The following is a 20,440-nucleotide window of genomic DNA, read 5'->3' on the forward strand; positions in this document are numbered from 1 at the left end:
GGGAACCAGAAAAAATAAATGCAGAAACAAAAGGGAAACTTGATCACAGTCAATGATCACCATTATGAACTGAGAAAGGAAGGCTTTAAGCTTGCGTGTTTTGTGGCTGTAAAATATCTGGGAATAAAAACAGTTCAAAACTGATCAGAGCAGAAGTATCCAAAACTCTGGCTGACATCCAGGAAAAATTAGTGTCATAAAATTAAAGCAGAAAGCATTTGGGCTCAGCGGAATTAAGGCATAGAGAGAGTGAAGAAGAGGTGAAATGGATAAAAAGGAGGATGAGGCAGTGTTAGGCAGTTACAGATGACAACATCATAAACTATTACAGATAGATTTACAAGATCATGTAAATTTTCTCCTTCATGTAAAGTCTTCCAAGGAGCTGGTCCACATTGAACTCCATTACAACTTGTCCTTTGAATGCTACATGCATCTTTAACTACATTATATACTATAGATCTCACCAGGTGGGATTCTGCTCTAAGACTGCTCTGAACTGTGGGAAGCCTTACCACCGACCATCTTTTAAAAAGCCACTCAGAACTTTACATCTTTGAAAGTTCAGCTGTCCCATCACACTTAGCATCCATCTTAGCTGCATGTTGGTATCAGTTAGTAGTAGCAAATATAAAGCATGTAGACGTTCTAAAACAACGATGTCACAGTTAAGAAATCAGAGAAATGAGCTTTCAGACACTGAGTTCTAGAAAAACTGCATGTTGCACACTCTTTTCTTTCAAGATGTTCATCATGAAAAGAATGTAATTTTAGCAGATAATATTTTGACCCCCAGCAGCAAACAGAACCCCAAAAAAGTAAATTGTCATTTGTATGCTTCCCAAAGTGAAAAAAAACCAAGGTGGATTCAAATGAGGTAAAGATTTGTCACTTGATGCTTGAATATTATTTAATCTGGAACTAGAATCTATGCATAGCTATAGCTCCCTACTTGATCCAAAAAATGCCTAGCAGTCTTAATGATCAACCCTTGTACACACAGAACAGCTAACATCATGCAAAATCTATTAGAGTAAGACATAAGCGTGGATCAATATTCAGTTAAAAATACATATTTTTCAGATCAGAAAATCTATACTTTTTGAAGCAATGTTAGATCGACTACACTAATATTCATTATTTTCTTTTATGTTAAACATATATTAGCATCTCCTTTAAAGTACGATGTGAAGCCAGTCAGTTTTGTTTGCTCAATAAAACATACTCATCGTTTCCATCTAAAAGTAAGACTAGGTGTGAAATAACCTCAGATTGGCCAGACTTTAACAGATCGTCTGTGCTGAGGACTCAAACAGTCCATGGATATGAGAGCCAACAGTGAGTTACAAACTGCAAAGAAATAGTTCAAATTTGTTCCGCAGTCAAAATCACACCTATGAAATCATAATGAGATTTCTTGTTTCAAGTTGTGCCCATTCAGTTGTGTCATGCTAGTCACCGTGTTCCTGGTATTGCTTTTCAGGGACGTCATTTGAATGGCGGAAGAGTTGCGCAAGTAGCTGGCAGATCTCTCTTGCTGAGCTTTCCTTCTGCAGCGAAGCTGGTTGTTGAAATGTCTTCTGAAACTCTCGCTGAGAAAATACAGTGCAAACGGGTTGACACAAGAGTTGCAGAAGCTTAGCACTCGGGCCACTAAAGTAACAACCATATGTCCTGTTGATGGATCAATCTTGTTGTAATTAAAAGATCGGTACATGTATAGCACATGGTTAGGAAACCAGCAGATAGCAAAGAAGCCAACAAAAACTAGAACAATTTTTGCCAGACGTTTCCGAGTTTCCATCTAAAAAGATGAAGAGAACCCAAATGAACAACAAGGAATAAAACTACTCCACACAGCAGACTTAATTAAAACGTGTAGTATTTTGCTTGATACTAACTTTAACAACTATCATAAGTGAGGACAGTAAAAATGTTTCCTTCAGGGGCTGAATTACTTTTTCCATCTCATTTGCTTTCCTCTCAGTTTACTTTCAGTGACAGAGCCTAGCTGTTTGCAGTTACAGAAGGTTGCTCTCTCTATGTGATATACGCAGCAAGAGTGATTCGTGACCCAAGTAAACATTGGCTTTTAGCCTGAAAGCACCCACCGAAGGATGCCATGAAATACAACCTCTTCTGATGAGAATTCACCGCTTGGCTTGAAACCTAGCTTTAGTTAGAAAGCTATTTAGAAACCATTGGCTTTGAAATGTAGAGCCATTGCTAGCGTGTTAGCTATACAATGGTACTTATATCCCATTATTTTGCCTGAAATGCCTCAGCTTGCACCTCTTTCCTAGGCAAGCCATCTAAACTGCATTCCACAGTCCACAGCATCTTAATTCCAGGGTAAGGTGAAAGGTTCAGTTAATCTTCAATAATGACATGAAAGAAATGTACCTTAATTACAGTGCTAAAGTATAATTGGATTACAATGTAGATATTGAGAGTGGCTGAAAAGGTGACAGGAAATGAGCTTATACAGTGGCTCCAAACAGTGAGAGAGAGGGAAACTGGGAAGGTAGCAGGAAAGGAGGAAGAATCTTCCTACATATTCCTCCCAAAAGTTTTATTATGTATGTCAGGTACCAAAGTTTAGCAGAGGCAGGAAAATTTTCTGGCTTTGCTCAATTTTCTATCTATTTTAACCTGAAAAATTCAAGTGAATTTATTCTAACAGGGTTTCAAGATCTGTGAAACAAAACCGTAAATCGTTTTCTTGGCTCCATCTAAGCCTAAACCAGTGGGGAACACACAAAAGATTGGAAATCTACCATTCCAATTTGATAGGATTTGCACTCAGACAGATTGCAAAGGCAGACTAAAATGCACAGAGGTATAGGGTGATATTACACTTCTGTACTATGGCTTAAAGAAACAGAACTTGGTAGCAGTAGTCTGAATTTACTTCCTCTTGCTGGGAATTTTCAATTCTTCTGAGCCTCATAGATTAACAGAAAGAAAAAAATTGAGTAGAATGAAAAAATATGTTCTTACTTTGAAAACACATGTGGGTTCAGAAATGTGATATAAATTAAATATTGTTTCCATCCTGAGGGTTCAACCAAAAGGCTCTCTATATTTCACTGGAAAATAAAATACTACAGGAAGTGCTAATATGTATGCATTTTTGACAAGAAGCAGGCTAGAGTAGAAATGGAATGCTGAGCAAAAAGGACATGAGGGAATGTGGTCTTTCTTTTTAAAAATTATATACATGCTATATAGACAAAGAAATTTCAGCAAGTATGAAAGTATTTTCTAAAACACTGGCAGAGAAGACCCTTCCAAATTGTTTTAATGGGCGTAATTATTTTTCTCTACCAATACTATCACTTTTGTAAAGTGGATGAGGCACTTTCACTACAAAAGCTGTTTGTATATATAAATGTTCCAGCTAATAAACAACCTGTTGCCATCTTATTGCTTCCTGTGCCTTACAGGGAAGATTGCTTTGTCCAGCATTTTAAAATTTTTTTCTTAAAGGAACACAGAACCTATATTGAAAGTTTTACAGAATCTGTAGTAGAAAGGGTATTAGAAAGGCATGAGTTCAGGATTGTATCCAAGGAAGATCTACTGAGTGAGCCAAAAAAAGATTAAGTGCTCATATTTTGAGCACTCTTTGGTCTGAGAAGAACCTTAGATCCCCTAGGAAAGTTTTCCCCGCCTATGTCAGGTTGTTTGTGGGTTTTTTCATTCCCAAGCACAAAAAAAAACCATGGAGAAGTCTCAAAAAGTTCATATAAGACTTCTTCTCAAAACAGCTGCTTATAGAGATAGGTCAAGCCTGACTACAAAAAGCATTAATTACAAAAACATTGTTCCTCAGTAACACAAGTAATGGCTATACAAGCATCACATACAAACAGATATACTAATCTTATTTCTTCTTTGGAATCTTCATTGAATGCCTTGAATTTTTATTTTCCCTTGTTCATATTAATTTACATACTGGCTTAATACTGAGTAATTGTGAAAACAAGGAGATTTTTCAGATAATCCTCAGTTTAGTTCATGCATGTGGAAACTGAACTAATCCTCTGCAAAATCCAACAATTTGGATGTTATAGTTCCTGCACTTTCATTTACAAGTGTATACAGAACACAAATCTTTCATCGGGATGTAAAAATTTCTTACCTGTCTTTTGGAATGCTCACTGTATTCTCCAGGGATGTTGTGAGCACTTGTTATTAAACTCTTTGCAATATGATAGTAGTAGATACTGATAATGGCAAGAGGGATAAGGAAATACACAAGGAAAATCAGCACAGAATGGATCTTCGGGTGCATATCATCCGTCACAGGATATGGTATGCATGCTGTGAAAGTGGCATTATTCGTGTCATTGATGTGGGCTAGTTCAGAGAACACCACTTCTGGAACTGCTAGGAGCATAGACATCACCCAGATGGCAATGGCTTTAACACAGGTCCATAGCACTGCACTGGAGGTCTGGATGTCCATGGGATTTACAATTGCTTTGTACCTGAAATTGATCAAAACACAGGTGCAAGTTAAAAGGTATCTTTCCAAATTCAACATGTGATTCATAAGGCCACTTCTTACTTTTGTTTAGAACCATGTCATGTTTTGTTCTGATTTGAAATTCAGCTGGGTTTGTAATATTTCTTAAACTGGCATTCTCTAAATCTGTAGCTTCATCTGCCCAGATACCCACTGGAGGTAGCAAACGGAGCCCTGAATACAATGCATGGCTGTGCCAGCCTGGTGAAAGCACAGAAGGAGCCATGACTCCACTCTTCCTTCCCTCAGCTCCCACAGCCCAAGGCTCCCTCCTGCTTCCACCATGTCTTTCCCACTCTCAGAGTCCCCCAGCCCCCTGGGACAATAATCAGCATCGTCCACCTCTTGCCAGACCAGCACCAACTGCTGATGTGGTGGCTCTTGCCTCTCTTCTACCTCAGCACCTGTCTGCACACAGATATTCTGTCCTGGCTGTAATGTCTGGAATATAAGCATCTTCATAAAGGCAGGCAGGAATGACTCCCAACGGCCCAAGTATTAAACTCTTAGAGAAAGTAAATATTTCCACATAAACAATCGGAGGCTGCTGCTCTATGCCGTGTTTTGGGAGACCATCACATAATATATGATTACTTATAAACCTTTGCAGAATTGATAATTTCATAACCATTACAATGAAAACAGTAAGTGTTGCAGAGAAACAAAATATTGCACTACAGCAAAGTAAAATAAATAAACAGTAGTAGACTTGAGTCAGGAATTCTTTTATTAAAAAAAAGAATTGTTGCAGAAGGTGATAGAAAGGGAAAAATACACAAGAAAAGGTCAGGTTTAGAAGTCTAAATATATTTTGAGAAAATTATTTCAGGACACCTTAATGTTTTGCTTAGATTTTACATTTATTCTGAACTCATTTATTTTTAACATATAAGTAAACTATGTTTTAATGTTTTCATTAAAAACTGAGCATTGAAGAAAACATTCCAATTTGTCTATCCCGTGGTAATTTGGAATGTTGCTTTATCTGATTTTTTTCTTTCTTCTTCATTTTTTTTTTGTTTGTAGTTTTGATTTGAGATGGATGAGGGGGTTACTGAAATGGCAGAAGTTTTCAGATATGGAAAAGTTACTTTTCTTCAACATTTAAAGAAAAGTTTAACAGGTAGAAGGGAGTCAAAGTACATAACTTTATACTTGTTAAGGTCTTTCCAGTCAGTGGAGACGTACATCCAAAGGGTGAATCATTCTTTGAGGTACTTATTTTTCTCTGCTAGCTATACAATGAGCTTAGAGTGGGAAGAACCGTAACTTAGATTTCTCTATTTGGTGATAAAACTCCTTGTCCATGCATGTAGACATATATAAGCATATACAAAATAAATATGTATGGGTATGAACAGGTGTCTAAATACATACCCAGGGTTAGGTTATGGCTAAATGTAACATAGTTGCTGAAGGGAATGGTATGAAATGGAATCCCATATACCCTTTCTGGCTGACATGCCAGTCCTGACAGGTATATCATAACCCCTCAAAACCTCCAGCATGTGTTTGAGGATCTGTGAGTAAAAGCTACCATGCCCATGCTGCAAGTTGTGAGCTTGATGGGAGCCAACAGTGGAAAGGGCTATGCCTTGAAAATGTCTGGAGTACAGCACTGTCTTGGTACCCTAGCAAAATTTTTCTTCAGAGAATATTTGAGTCAAAATGTGCCTTGGAGTCCTTTTCTCAGGACTGTGATAAATTGTCTTATCTAAATAATTAAAATAATGGCTATTTATTTTCATATCCTCTCTGAATTCAGAGACAAGATGTTTGCTGTGTCTTCTCCATTATTACAGCATAGAAAATTAAACTCAGTTAAACTGTCTCCATTAATTTATGTTTACCATTTCTTCTAACGCACAGTGAGAAACTCCCTGGACACCAAGGTGTAAAGAAATCCTTTATATTGCCATGGGATGGATAGAAGCTTCTGCACAAAACACAAATGCTCCCCAGCACAAACTGTGACCTTATTATTCAATAATTTGCTTCCTATTGCTGTGTGCCTTGATTTCATTACATAAAGACAGACCATTTCATGCAACTGAGGTGACGTCAACTCGTTCACATCTGCTCATTACTTTAAAACTTTACATTTCTGGGGAAGAGCTGGTTTGGGGACTTTATGGAGAGGAAAGATATTGCATGAAAATCATGTTTCATACTACAGGGTTTTTTTCCCCTCTTTTTCCATTGCAACTATTTTGACCACAGTCCTTTGCCCCAAGACAGTGCCTGTGTACAATTAATTGTTTTAGCAGCATTTTTTCTCATTAATGTCTAAACAGAAGACCTTTTCAAAAGCTTTTACATTAGCAGAAAATGTGGTGTATATTTCAGGCTTTGGCATATATTGCTGTTTCAGCAAATAGCACACCTTCCCCTGAGCTACAACTGACTCCAAGTTGTAAGGCATTGGAGCAGAGTGCCCTTTTTCACAAAAACAGCTGGCTTCAGCACAGAAAACTTCTTTAACCCTATCGAAGTTCTGCTTGCTACTTCAGCTGACAAGATGGCACTCTTCTTCCTAGGACTCAGCCCTGCACAGTACCCAGTGTCAATGGAAAGGAAAAGGCACTAAGGGCTTTACAATATCTGTCATCTTGTTTATATCTCTGAAGATACACAGCGTAGAGATAGGTTACAGATAAAATCAAATGTAAACTGTGTGTACTTTAGAAGTGTTCCCAAAATGAATACCCTGCCTCTCAATTGTATAAAACCAGTGTAGGACTACAACATACCACCAACCATTCAAATCACAAAGCACATATTTTCTATCAATAAACAACACTGGTAAATCAGGGTAAGGGTGCAAATTTTTTAGTCAAATTAGTAAGTGAAATCCATCTCTTCCTTTACTTCACAGATGAAAAAAGTAAATTATAGGTTGCCATGAAGATCAGGAAATAATTATAAATATGCATTTGGTTTTAATTAAAAGCCTCCATGTAAATTCTGTCTTCCTACATCCTCTATCATTATCACTGCTGACAAAGGCATCCCAACTCAGGAAATAATTTTATAATAAGTTTCCTTTCTTTGGAACTGTGGTTTCTGCCAACAGACACAAGCACATACTCACCCATTCTACAGATACGAGCTTGCTTTGTAGAGTGTAATTTTCATTATAAAGCAATCTCCTCCCTTCCACACAATGAAAAAAAAAAAAAAGAAGTAAAAAAAGAAAGAATAACCTCTTCCTCCAGAGTTATAACATGTTGCTACCTTCTAAACTCCAGTAGCACTTATCTACTCTTCCCCATCTTTGTTTCCAAAGGCCTTCGCATAGGTATTTCTCAGCTCCCAATTAGTATGGGAAGCTCTACTCCTGTCTCTGCTGTTGCCTCTGCTGTCTCCACAATGCTACTCCCCTCCCAAGCACTGGACTCCAAATGAAGCTGCTTCAGGATTAGTCCTGAGCTGTTCCTTCGTTGTAGCACTACCTCTTTCTCTAGAGCTCTTTGTTGTGACGCTCTTCAAAAACAAGGTAAAAAGAAAAACCAAAACAGCTAGACGACACTTTGGCAGCTACAAGACTATGATTAGAGCCTACCATTATAACCAGAATTGTCTCAGTATTTCCTTGCCCTTTCATCTCTGTATCTTGTGTTCTCTATACTTAAAAACCTTTCAGGTTATGGACTTTCTTCTCGTTCTTGTTCAGATAGCACCTACCACAAATAGGACCCTAATTGATCACCCAGTTTCCTGCATGCCATCCCAATGCAAATAAATAAACCTAATAATGAATTTCCATAAAACAAGCAGAGAAGACCTAATTCAGGCCAGGTAGATCCATACTACTTTGATTTAATTTGCATCTTAATCCTGGAGCTGGAGGGGTTGATATCATTTGTTTTATAAAGCTTCTGTTCTAAGAAGTTGCTGTGTCTTGGTACTGCATTTCCTGTAAACTTGAGTCCTCTAGTCATCTATCAACACCATTTCTAGGTCAGCATTTTATTCTGTCATTGCATGAGGAGAACTTCTTTCACAACACACATAGTCTGGGACTTGCATTTATTTGATTTTATTATTTTAAATTCTTGAAATTTAAAGTAAATTATTAAAAGTGTTTATAGTTATTCCTAATGTTTTTATTCTGTGCTTATCTCTTAAGTGCAGAGAATTGCAGTCACCAGGAGTGTGCATCTCAGACATCTGATAGCTGAATATAATGAATAGTGTTTGAAATGAAGAGTAGGAGACCATCTGTAAACATAATTAAAATTAATTAGAATGAATGCCAATGACGTGTTCTGTGTGCCTCAAGGTTAAATCTTAAGATTTTCCTAAACAGAAAAAAATTCCCCTCTATAGGAATATGCTGTGTTGATTGAAAAAGTATCAATAATGCTTCAACAAAAAAAAAGTCTGTTTAATCTTTTGAATTATGATTTCTCCACCTTGAAAAGAATCAAAACATAAATTTCCCAGGGTGGGGATGTTTTTCTGCAGGAAATATATTACCTGTCCTGCCCACCCAGCATTTCAGAGGATAAATTTTCTTTTTCATTTTTTCTCCTCTTGCAGGTTCTTTCTTTTGCTAATCACATTGGCTAATTATATATTTTACCACCTAATACAAATCTTGCAATGCTACCTCACCGCCTGCAACCTGGTTTTTAGTCTAAACACATTTACGTAAAACTGCACTAGTTAAAAATACCATTAGCAATTTGTTCAATTCTCCTCACAAGAGTAGTAATAGGAAATTGTTTCACTGACTTAGAAGATTTCATATATATCCATATTACCAGTAGATTGATATTTAAGTTTCATAATGCCAAGTTACTAATGAACATACTTTAATCTATATTAAGATAGACAAATATGTCTTCAGTAGAGTTGCAGTTTCTATAATTTTCTAGTATGAAAATGAAGAGGAGAAGAGGAGAGGAACAGGATACAAATGTAAAAAAAAATTACATATGCTACATCTGTATTAGCAAACGGTGCCAGAAGCTATTCTTGGAGGCCAGGTAGTATTGGCTGGACACCTATGACAATCGATTTAACTCTTCAGTTTCCCAATATGAGACCACCACATCCAAAAATAAGCAGTTTACATTTCTGTTGGTAATGGCCCTTGGGCTTGTGTTTAATCCTTAATGATGCCCACAAAATGTTTACGATGATATTGCCTCAGGTCAAAACCACACTATGGGCTGTTCTAACAGTTTAACAAATTATTGACTTCCAGGGCTCAGGCCCATGTTTTGGCACTGTGGAATATGTTTCTGTGCATACAGATACACACACATACATATATGTACATATGAACATATGTGCACAGTAAACCACACACTTTCAGGTGCCTGGTCCCAGGAACACCACCCAGAAAACTCCCACAATGGCTGGCCTACCCCAGCCTTCTTTGCCCCTTCTTTCTTGACCTTTAAATTATGCAAGTAGTTGCATTTGCCCTGTTTTGCGTGCCGGGAGCTCCCGTGACCAGACCTACTCAGTTTACATCTAAGCCCCATTAGGATCCTGAAACTAAGCACAGTAAGGCTGAGGAGTCTGCTGTCAAAGTTGTGTTGAAATAATGGCTGGAGCACACCAAAGCCATTAGCCTTCACAAAATGGTGTTGTAAAGGCAACTCTGATAGTTGCCTCTTCAAGAATAAAATGTTCATTCACTCAGGGGTCCAGGAGTCATTGCCCAGGTCTGCTAGACAGTGGCTGAAAATTAGCACTTCACCAGTGAGAAGAGAAATTTATTCCTACTAGACTGTGTCATAAAAGCCCCTGGATTTAGTATTTCCCACTGGGAAGCATAAGGCAGCTTAGCATGTGTATTCTCTTGGCTTTTATTGCCTTTCTGGAGCATTTACCTCATGGCAACACTAATTTGGAATTATGGATTTTTTTATTCTGCTCATGAGGGGCGGACAGGAGAAGGGGAAGGTCAACACATAGTTTAGAGAATAGGCATTGCAATACGTAGCCCAGACAAATTTACATACTGTTTGGCTTTGTTCCCTAGTGCTGTTTTCCATTTTGTCATATTATTTCTCTTTCTCCATAATCCTACTGTAAGAAAAAAAAATCTTAGAAAACCACCCCTAATTATTGTCTTATTCTTTCAGAGTTTATATTCTGAATCTTGAGGGGTCAAAGAGGTTTAAGGAAAGAGGAAACATTTCCCCAAATGGGCTGGATACAAATCTTGTTGATATCCCTGCCTTTAGACTGATGAAACGAGATGCATGCTTATCTGCATATCCACTATATGTTTACTGCATGATCCCCAGCAATGATATCCACACATACTTGAATGAAGATCTCATAAAATGATCACTGCTGAAGCAGGTGGTCAATACAAAACATTGGTTACAGAAACTAAGATGCCTGGAAGCAAAATTCCCAAGCATAAAATATGCTCAGTTTACCTTTATAAAATAGTTGCTCTTACAAAATCATTCCTCCCATTTCCTCGATGAATCCAGTAATAGTCCTTGCTGCAGCAGGTAACATAACTATTGAGGCCAATATTACAAGGCCAGAAGATTTTCAGAAATGTTACAAGCCAGGAAGAATTAAATAACCAAACTTTTATTAATGTACCTGCAACAGACTTAGGTTTTACCATTTGAGAATCCAGACCCAAAATCTCTAATTTCTAAATTGAGAAAGCTGAAACTTCTTTTATTTGATCCAGTATCATTATTTGGAAGGCTCCATTTCCAAACATGTTTCCAGTTTAATTTCATTTGCAACTTCTGTTGTAATTTTGCATTTAAATTAACGTAGATGGAAAAAACCAAGTACACACCATAGTAAAAAGAGGAATATTTAAAAAATCCCAAAGGGAAAATAGAGCAATCTTTAAAATACAAAAAAACCCCTTGGATCCAAAACACCCACTATGTTAAAAAAAAAAATACCGTGAAAATTAGTTGGGAAAATGAAACAATTATTTGGGATAATCATGTGAAGACCAAAGAGAATCATACAAGATAGTAGGATATCATATCAGAATAATCCACTTCCTTAATTTTCCTACACAGATCATGGGTTTATATGTACATGTGCTCATACAAAGCTGGAAATACACAGTTAAATCTATGCATAGTAGAACTAATTACACCAGGGCTTGTATGGATCATTTGTCTCTTGGTTATTTTCTCTGACATCTGACAAGTTGTGTAAGTTAATGCCAAAACACAGTTCTCTTCAATGTAAACCAAACTAGTGTCCATGCTCTTACCTTTCACAAATTTCATGAACTTGTAAAATATCGTTTGTTATTTGTAATAACACTGTCAAATTGGGCTGACTCTCAGATTTAGAAGTTAGCAGAGGTACACAGGGACTCTCCATATGCCTTGTTTCATTTGTACATATGAAGAAGAGAAAAACAATTTAGCACTAGGAATGTGCAGTCTGGAAGAATCATGCTGCAGCAAAACATGTCTAATACACCAGTTCTTCTATAAATAAACTATTTAAAATCAGGATGCAATAAAATTGGGTAGGGTATTTGAGAGATCCATCACTTTATAAAAGATATTTATTATTCTCTAAAACATATTTATTCTCTAAAACATTTATGTTAGACAAAACATATTTGATCTTTGGCATTATTTCTGAGTACCTGCTGAATGCAGATTTAGGAATTCCAACAGTCCGATTTCAATAAACTCATTGCAATGGAATATGGAGGGAATTGTGTACCTTGTTATGGAGAGAGACAAATAAAATAAATGTAGGAAGATTTACATTCAGGTCTGTTTGGTAAGAATTCACCTGGATCCGCTGTTTAGCAGATGTTCTGTCTGCCACAGGTACAGGCTTTTACTGAACTGGTCAGAGATGGGAAAAAGAAGTGGTTTTTAAGCATTTCTCAGGGTTTAGGTTGCAGCCTACAACAGTCTATAGGATACTGGCATTTGCATTAATCAAAGCAAAGTTGTCCCTTGCCAGGAGGTGTGTGTCTGTGAAAGCTGAGGAAAAAATGCATAATTTGAGAGGAAACTCTTGTTTACTGATAAATCATTTTCAGATGTGTAATACTGGTCACAAGAGGAACTTCTCCAGCAGTTTGTTTGAATTGCCTGACTTCGTATCACATGAATCACAGACTGGTTTGGGTTGGAAGGGACCTCAAAGTCCACCTAGTTCCAAATCCCTGCCATGGGCAGGGACACCCTCCACTAGATCAGGGTGCCCCAAGCCTCATCCAACACTGCCAGGGAGGGGGTATCCTCTTGGACAAACTTACTCTAAAATACGTAATTCCTTAATCTACTCCAGATATATAATTTCTCCTGTATTGTTGCATGGGATATTTTCCCCCATCCTTTTTCTCTTTCTGGAATATTTACCTTCACATTCCTTTTAGCTCTATGGAATGGATACAAACAAACTAGAACATTTTGGGGTGGGGACAGATGAGTCAGGCTTCACTGTTTCACTTGACAAAAAGGATTGCTCCTGACAAAACATGTCAGAGTTTCATTAACAGTGTTCTGACAAGCTTTATTTTGTCAGTCACATTTACACATACAAACTAAAGGGTGAGCAGAAACAAAAATGTGAGAGACAAAGCTTGCCCAATTTCTTTTAAATTTTTTCTTTGCCTGTTATCACATAATTATAACTACAGTGATACATCATACATTGAGAGAATCATCCAGACCATCATTCCTTTTAACCTCCCTCAGTAATCCATTCATTCAATGTATTTACCTCTAGAGTTAGGTGTTCAGAAATCGCATAGCTCTGCTTAGAGATATTATAGTTCTATTGGTTCCATATAATTTTGCTTTCCCATCTACTATAGGTATTGTTTTTCTCTTATACAGGTAGTCTTTCAGTTTATCCTTGATATTTTTTTCTTTATTCCTTGGTTAATTATAGGTAATTTTCAGGGTGTCATTTAATACTACTTTATTTGTCAGGCTTCTTTAGTCCCTGAACATAACTATTAGACCTCAAAAGGAAATCATGTCCACTTTCCTCCTTCACCTGCTCCACTGCATGTAATAACAAATGAGCCTGAATCAGCATCTAACATAACACATGAAGGAACTTTAAATAAATTCTGAAGATGAGTAATTTTATTTTTTTTTTCTTAGGAGTGATTTTGTTAATGAAAAATCCTAAAGCCATTACTAGGGCACCTTTTCACACTTCTGAATGTCTTCAAAATATTTCCAACTCCTACCAAAAGTAGGAGATAGTAGGCATGCAAACTGAGCCAGAGTGGCTTTTGTCATCAGTTGTAGTAAGAAGTCAGCATGTAAGTACTAACTTGCATGAAACATTACTGAGACTCTGTTCCTTTTAAAAGTACATATTGCAGTCTTACAAAATTAAAGGGTATATATAAAGAAATAAACCAAGCAAAAAATAAAAGTATCAAAGAGTTTAGCTGTTGAAATCTATAGGGTACATTAAGCATGTCAGGCACCATGTTTGGCTATTTAAGTATGAATTCAATTTTTCAGACTCCTTTGTTATTAAGTTATAAGAAAAGAGTCATGGCACTAATGAAAAATAACTTTGTTACCCAGTTAATCAAGTATGTGTCTCATCAAAGTTGCCTTTCTATCACACTTTTTAGGAAGAATATTATTTCAATTGCAGTAAGGGCCAGTTGCTCTGATGTTCAGCATTGCTGCCTTCATTAGAGCGCAGCAGTACTGTATTTGAGCTAACACATTTAAACCCTTCATTAGAAAGAAAATTCAATCTAGAAAAAGTAACAGAATTGAATTTAATCCTACTTTTACAGACCACATAAAAAATGAGACTTACATGACAGCTAAAGAGAAAAAGTATGTGGGACAGATCTAAAGCTGTTGTACAGAGCTGCCATTTATTCCTTCAATGTCTATTCACCCCGGGTCTCTTGACATTTTTTGGATGCAATTGCTTCTCATCAGCATACACAATAACGTGGTGATGGTCAGAGGTGCACACTGTAGCATTCATTCTTATCCGAGGTACCCTGAGCTTCTCCAGCCACCTCTCTTCACTGAGGTTTATGTAACATCCAGTGTTCTAGCTCTGAAAGGCATCTTGGAAACATCTTTCCATATTTGTGCTTCTCCTCTTCCTTAACCTATAGTTCTTGCCAGGCACAAAACAGCCTTAAGAAGAGTGTGAGGAGCCCCATGTTGCACTTTGGGCTAGCCACGGGGCCCATCATGGACATAAATTGGAAAAGCACCCTCTGAAACAGCAAACAAGTTTGTTGGATGGCTTAAGTCAGGCATAGTTTAAGCCGTGTGCATTCTTGGCTTCTGTCCTTTTTGCAGTGCGGAGACACTGGCACATGTATTCTTCATGTGTCCATGTTGCAGTCCCTCTGGCTACACTTTCAACACTTTATTTCTACCCTCCTTTTCCTAGACCACACCAAGTCATGGAACTTCCTCATCAACATGTATTAGTCCCGGTCAAAACTATAGGCCATGGCCCCTGCAGAAGCAAGCTAGACAGGGGACACATTTCCATCCACACCTCTGGGAAGTGCATGCCTGGCCATCATACACCAGAACTGTGGGCACTTACAGGGTGTGCTGAGTGCTCTTGTAGGTCTTCTTCCCTATGGCCCCTTTGGTCCCTATTTTTTTGGTTTGTACATTTTTATCCCTTAGTCTCGTTCCTTTTTTCCATTGTCATCCGCTGCAATTATTCAGCTTTCTCTTCCTGTGATCCACCCTGTGGTTTTGTTTGTTTTTTCTTTTTTAAACCAGAGAAATACTAAGGTTTCTAGAGGTGGCCTGGTTTCTCTGCAGTACAGGAAAATGGTGGTGGCCATGAATGCCAGAGGTGCTGTCCCTGCACAGCTCCTGCATGGCAAAGAGGGGGAGGCTGGACAAGCAGCACTGCTCCTGTCCTGACTACTGCACCCCAAAGGAGAGGGAGACTGCAACACACTATATCTCCAGTACTACCATCCCCACCACTGCCCATGACCTCCCACCCCTCTCTACCCCAGAATGTGTGGGACCTCAGCAGGGCACTACCACCCACCCCTGGCAACCAGACCCACACAAGCTCAAAGATGGCAATGGCTGCTTGATGGGACCAGCTTCTATTTATGGGATGGGGATGGGCAACCTTGGGCAGATCTGCTGTGTGTTGCCAACCTCAATCTGATGGTGTGCTCTAGAGAAGTCTGGGAAGCACTGTTAGAAATCACATCATGTTTGTGCACACAAAAAAAACCCCAACAAACCACCAACCCAAAACCCAAACAATCTCAGGACTTGATAATGAACCTTCCATATAGACGGTGTGCATTTGTCACACTGAACGCACTGATGCTGAGACTTCTGTGACAAAGAGCCATATGAAATAAAGCTACTTTAGAAAAGATGTATACACACTGAATACTACTTTTTCTTCCTTATAGCTCCCATTTGTAAGCACTGGTTGTTCAGAGTTCATTGCTTCTGTAGCCGTTGTTAAACGTATCACATACATGCAATTTGCAGTGCAGAATTTTCACATAAACAGTAAGTGCTAATTACATTGTGGAAACGAAGACAACCTCCCTTATCCTAATTCACACAGGCACACTGTACAGAACTCTAAATATTTATAAAGCTGTTCCTTAGTGTAATCAATGCCTGGAGTTCTATTCCATCCGGCGGTAATAGGGAGTAAAAATCAGGAAAGGGCATCATGAGCATGTGTTAAAACATCTTTTGAGCATTACCTGTGAAAAAAGAGGTCGCTGAGAAGACATTGTATACTGCATCAAATATGTACTGGATTATCTATGATAATAGAGCCTTTTTATGGATAACACTGCTAACATCCCATGCCAGATCCACTTATAACACTGCCACCAGCCAGGCCTTACTTCTTCATCACCTCTTGGGTACAGGATGCTGCCACCACTCCTGGTCTGCCAAATACCCATAAACAACCCACTCAAGATGACAGATTTTAGGATCTGGCTACAAATTAGTGTGACAAAACTCCCCTCACACCACTACCCCTTTAGTTCAACACAGGTGTGCCATACAAAAAAGCAGACCTGAGTCCAACCCAAACTCCACTGACAGTTCAGACAGCTTCACTCAGAGATGACTTGGGCCCCTAGGAGATATGACACTGATCTGTGAAGTCAGTGGCTGCTCTTCCAATTGGGAAAGAAATTACTTTGTTCTCAGTAACTAGAAACGTAACTGCAAAGGTTAATGAAAAAGAGTTCTTAAATTCTTAGTGTAACCATTTCTGGTGTATGTAGATACTGTGGATTCCAAAATGCTGGAGCAATGTATTTATTATGAGCTTATATGGTCATAGCACACCATGTGTAGCTGTTTTCTAGGACGTGTAATTCTAAATGCATTCATTGTAAACAGATTCAGCATGATTACTTCTTGAATCTTTACTGATATTAAAAGAAGGATATAAAATTATATGGAAAAAGCAAACAATGAATGCTCCAAAGCTATATAAAAAGTAAATGAATGAATCCTTAAACATTAAACCTCCAGCATTCCCTCACATTATATTTCACTAGAGATACGATCTCCTCTGCAAATTACTTCTTCCCTTTTCAAATAAGGTACCACAGTCATGCTTATAAACAGTGGAAATGGAGCAGAAAGAAGGCAGCAAGGTTTGCTTGTCTCTCCAAGGACAGTTCTGGACATATTCTTTAACTGAGCTAATCAGAGAGTTACAGATGTTCACTTTAAGGTATATTTTTGCAAGCTTTTTTTCAAAAATATAATCCATTTTCCTAAGTCTTTATACACAGGTATTTTATTTAGGTCCTGATTCAAACACCACTGAAACTGATGGTCACTGAAGTCTATTCTCAGGTGGAACCAAATTATTTAGTGAACTAGCTGCAAAAAAAGAGAAATAAATTACTGATACACTCCATTACAAAAAAAAAAAAGATTAAGAATTTTAAAGAAACATTACTGTAAGTATCTACTAAACTCAAGCCCTTACTTCATGCACCAGTGTAATACAATTGTTCCATTTAAAATACAACAATAGAAAATGGGGTCATTCCCTTGGTGGAGGAATTAAATATTTTTGTTTCTGGCTAAAAAAAAATATTGCTATGAGAAGGGAAGAAATATGATTTCATTTAATTTCAGGTTACCAATTACACTGCAAGATTATGTCTTTCAGAGCCTGAAGCACAGTCCAACAGCTACTCAATTGCTATAAATCCCTTAAGTACCTAATATCAATTGGGAAGAAAAACTTAGGATCCAGGTCTTTGTTTCTTCCTAATTTGACAAGAACTGGAGATGGAAGTGTTGCTTTCTAGTTTGTTTTGAGGATTTTCTTTTCTTCCCCCCTCCCCCCCCCTTTTTCTATCAGTTCAGAAGACGACAAAATGTATAGTTTGAACCAAAAGTTTAAGACTAACAATTACACCAGAATAGTTCAGTGCCTCCAAATTCTTAGAGGCTGAACTGGTTCTGGCAGTCACCCCTGGTAATTTCCTCTTTGGTTAGAGAACAAACACACACACACCCCCCTCTAGCAGAAAGCAACAGATCTATTAAAAGCACCTCTGTGCTGGACTTGGTATAAGCTGCTCGCTACCTGTTGCCATACCACTGTGGTTTGTCATGGATTTCAACACAGGGGCTGTTCCAGGACCATACCAGAGGTGCAGAAGACAGGACTAAAACCAATTATTGCAGCTGGCCCGTGGAAGTTGGAGGCCCAGGAGCACCCATCTCCAGAAACCCTTTAACTTTAGTACCAGACTTGCCATCAGTCAGCAAGGGCAAGAGAAGTGTGGATGGGTACCTCAAAAGTTGGAATGGATTGCAAACCAGGGATACTTTATCAGAGGGGTGCTCTACCTTTCATGCCAGCTCCAGCTAGCCTTAGCCCAAGCTGCAGAGGGCTTAGAAGGGGCACATGAGATGTCCTACCTGTCAGCACTGAGGGCGGTGAGAGTGAAGACAGAGACACCAACTGAGGTGAGCTGGATGGCAGGGATGAGTTTGCAGCCCACCTCCCCAAAAAGCCACTCCTCAGAGAAATACCGGGAGGCATCCACAGGCACACAGGTCACTAGCAGCAGCAGATCGCCGGCAGCAAGGCTGGAAATGAAGATGTTGGGCACGCTCCTCATGGCGCTGTTGGAGATGAAGATCTTCATGAGGGTGATGTTGCCCAGCAAGCCCACAGTAATGATGAGCAGGTAAAGTGAAGGGATCACACAGCGGACAGTGAACATGGCCGTGCCCTGCGCCGGGGGCAGCAGGGCTGGATCTGGCACCAGCTGAGCACTCTCATTCTCTCCAAGGGGCAATGCCAGGAGCTCAGATGGCAGACTGGAAGCCTCCATCCTCCAGCTTCAGGCAGACTGGAGGTCTCCAGTGCAAACTGCAGTGGGAGTTACTGGAAAGCTTCACCTCTCTGCAAGGCAACAAACTTTCTTCCCTTTCCCTCCTGCCTTTTTTCCTCCCCCTGTCTTCCTGCCGAGTTTTCTCTCTCAGCAATGCCGAGGAAGCACCGTCCGCCGGCACTGCCGTGGGGGAGGATGAAAAATCACGTGCGGCTCCCGTTCGGCTCTTCGGACAAGCCCTCACCCAGGGGGCAGGAGGGCGAGATCCTGAGCCTCGGGAACAGCGGCTGCCATCAGGACGGCAGCCTGCCCTCCCCCTCGGGAGCAACCTCGGGTCGCCGCCGCCGCTGCGGAGGTGCGGTCCGGTCGCGGCTCCGCGGGTGTCCGGACCGCACTGCCGCGGAGCTGCCGGCGCTGTCCAGGGGCGCCGGTGCTGCTCTCCCAGCGGCTTCGGGCCCTGGAGCCGAGCGCGAAGTGCAGCTCAAGCCTGCTGCTTACTCCGCAGCCCCGATTTATACCTGGTGCTGGGAGGAGCCGCCCCGCCTCTCCTCCTGAAAGCGCCTGTGTCCTCGACCCAGCATCGAGACGGATCTTACGCGGACGGCAGACGCGGGGTGTGGAACCGCCGACGCTGTCATACAGCGGGGTATCATCCCCTGAGTGCGATGGGGACGGCAGGGAGGGCGGGAGGGAGAGCCGCTCCCCGCGCCGCTGCCCCCCATAAGCGGCCCCCCCAGAGGCGCTCGCCCGGCAAACCGGGGAACTGTCCGCCACGTCGAGTGGAAGGCGGGATCGCGTCCGGGAAACCCGTCTTCCAGCATCTTATCCAGGTGAAACCACGGCGCTGCAGGGTTACGGAGAGTGAGGGACTTGGAGATGAAGATTTTATTCCTGTCATCCAGCTGTACGTTCTGGGTAGATTCTAATCAAAGACATCAGCTCCCTTTAAAGTTTTAGGGTTCGATTTGCAGTTGCATTTCACATCAGTCTCAGCTGTGGAGACAGGTGATGTGTTTTATCCATGACTTAATATGCAAATGATATAGGACAGTAGAGAATAAACCTTGCTTGCCCCTTTGAAGTGTAACATTTGTTCCTAGTGTCAGCAAGGTAACACGTTTTTCTTCCGAGGGTCCTCACATATATGGGATTTCCAATCAGCTCGAGCTGTTCCCAGCAGAAGTGGTGAATGTAGACAGCAGTATAAATATGCTGGCAAAGAGGCAGACCTACTGGACTGGAGTTTTCAAGAAAAAATGCTAAGGCAGAGTAATAACAGTATTTGCCAGTAGTGTTTTCTGCAGAATGACTCTTCCCCTTCCTCTTCTCAAAAGCAAGGATATATGAGCTTGCTGTGAACTTGCTTATTCATATTATTAAACATATTATTAAAATATTTGCATTATTAAAACAGCTCTTTTGAAGCCCTATAGGTTTATGATAGTTGTATGGAGAAAGCAAAGGAATGTATGGCAGACTTGCTGAAGTGGGAGAAAGAGTTTTAGCACTGAAATACCAGAAACAAAATGTATCATAAGTGCAGTAATACATAGCCTGTCCATGGCACACTGTACAATGCTGGAATTAAATTTAAAAGACAT

The 20,440-nt window shown here is 39.8% G+C and overlaps 1 protein-coding gene across 1 annotated transcript; it reads right to left on the bottom strand.

Annotated features, from left to right (window-relative positions):
• Nucleotides 1-1,402: 1,402 nt before the first annotated feature.
• NMBR (neuromedin B receptor) lies at nucleotides 1,403-18,839 on the bottom strand (the record flags this gene model as incomplete). The annotated part of the gene is made up of 3 exons (XM_084262116.1): nucleotides 1,403-1,804; nucleotides 4,145-4,493; nucleotides 18,421-18,839. The coding sequence occupies 3 exons, from the start codon at nucleotides 18,837-18,839 to the stop codon at nucleotides 1,403-1,405; spliced, it is 1,170 nt and encodes a 389-aa protein (XP_084118242.1).
• Between the last annotated feature and the right edge of the window lie 1,601 nt (nucleotides 18,840-20,440).

Source organism: Gallinula chloropus (assembly GCF_964237585.1).
Source record: "Gallinula chloropus genome assembly, chromosome: 3".
Lineage (NCBI taxonomy): Eukaryota > Metazoa > Chordata > Aves > Gruiformes > Rallidae > Gallinula > Gallinula chloropus.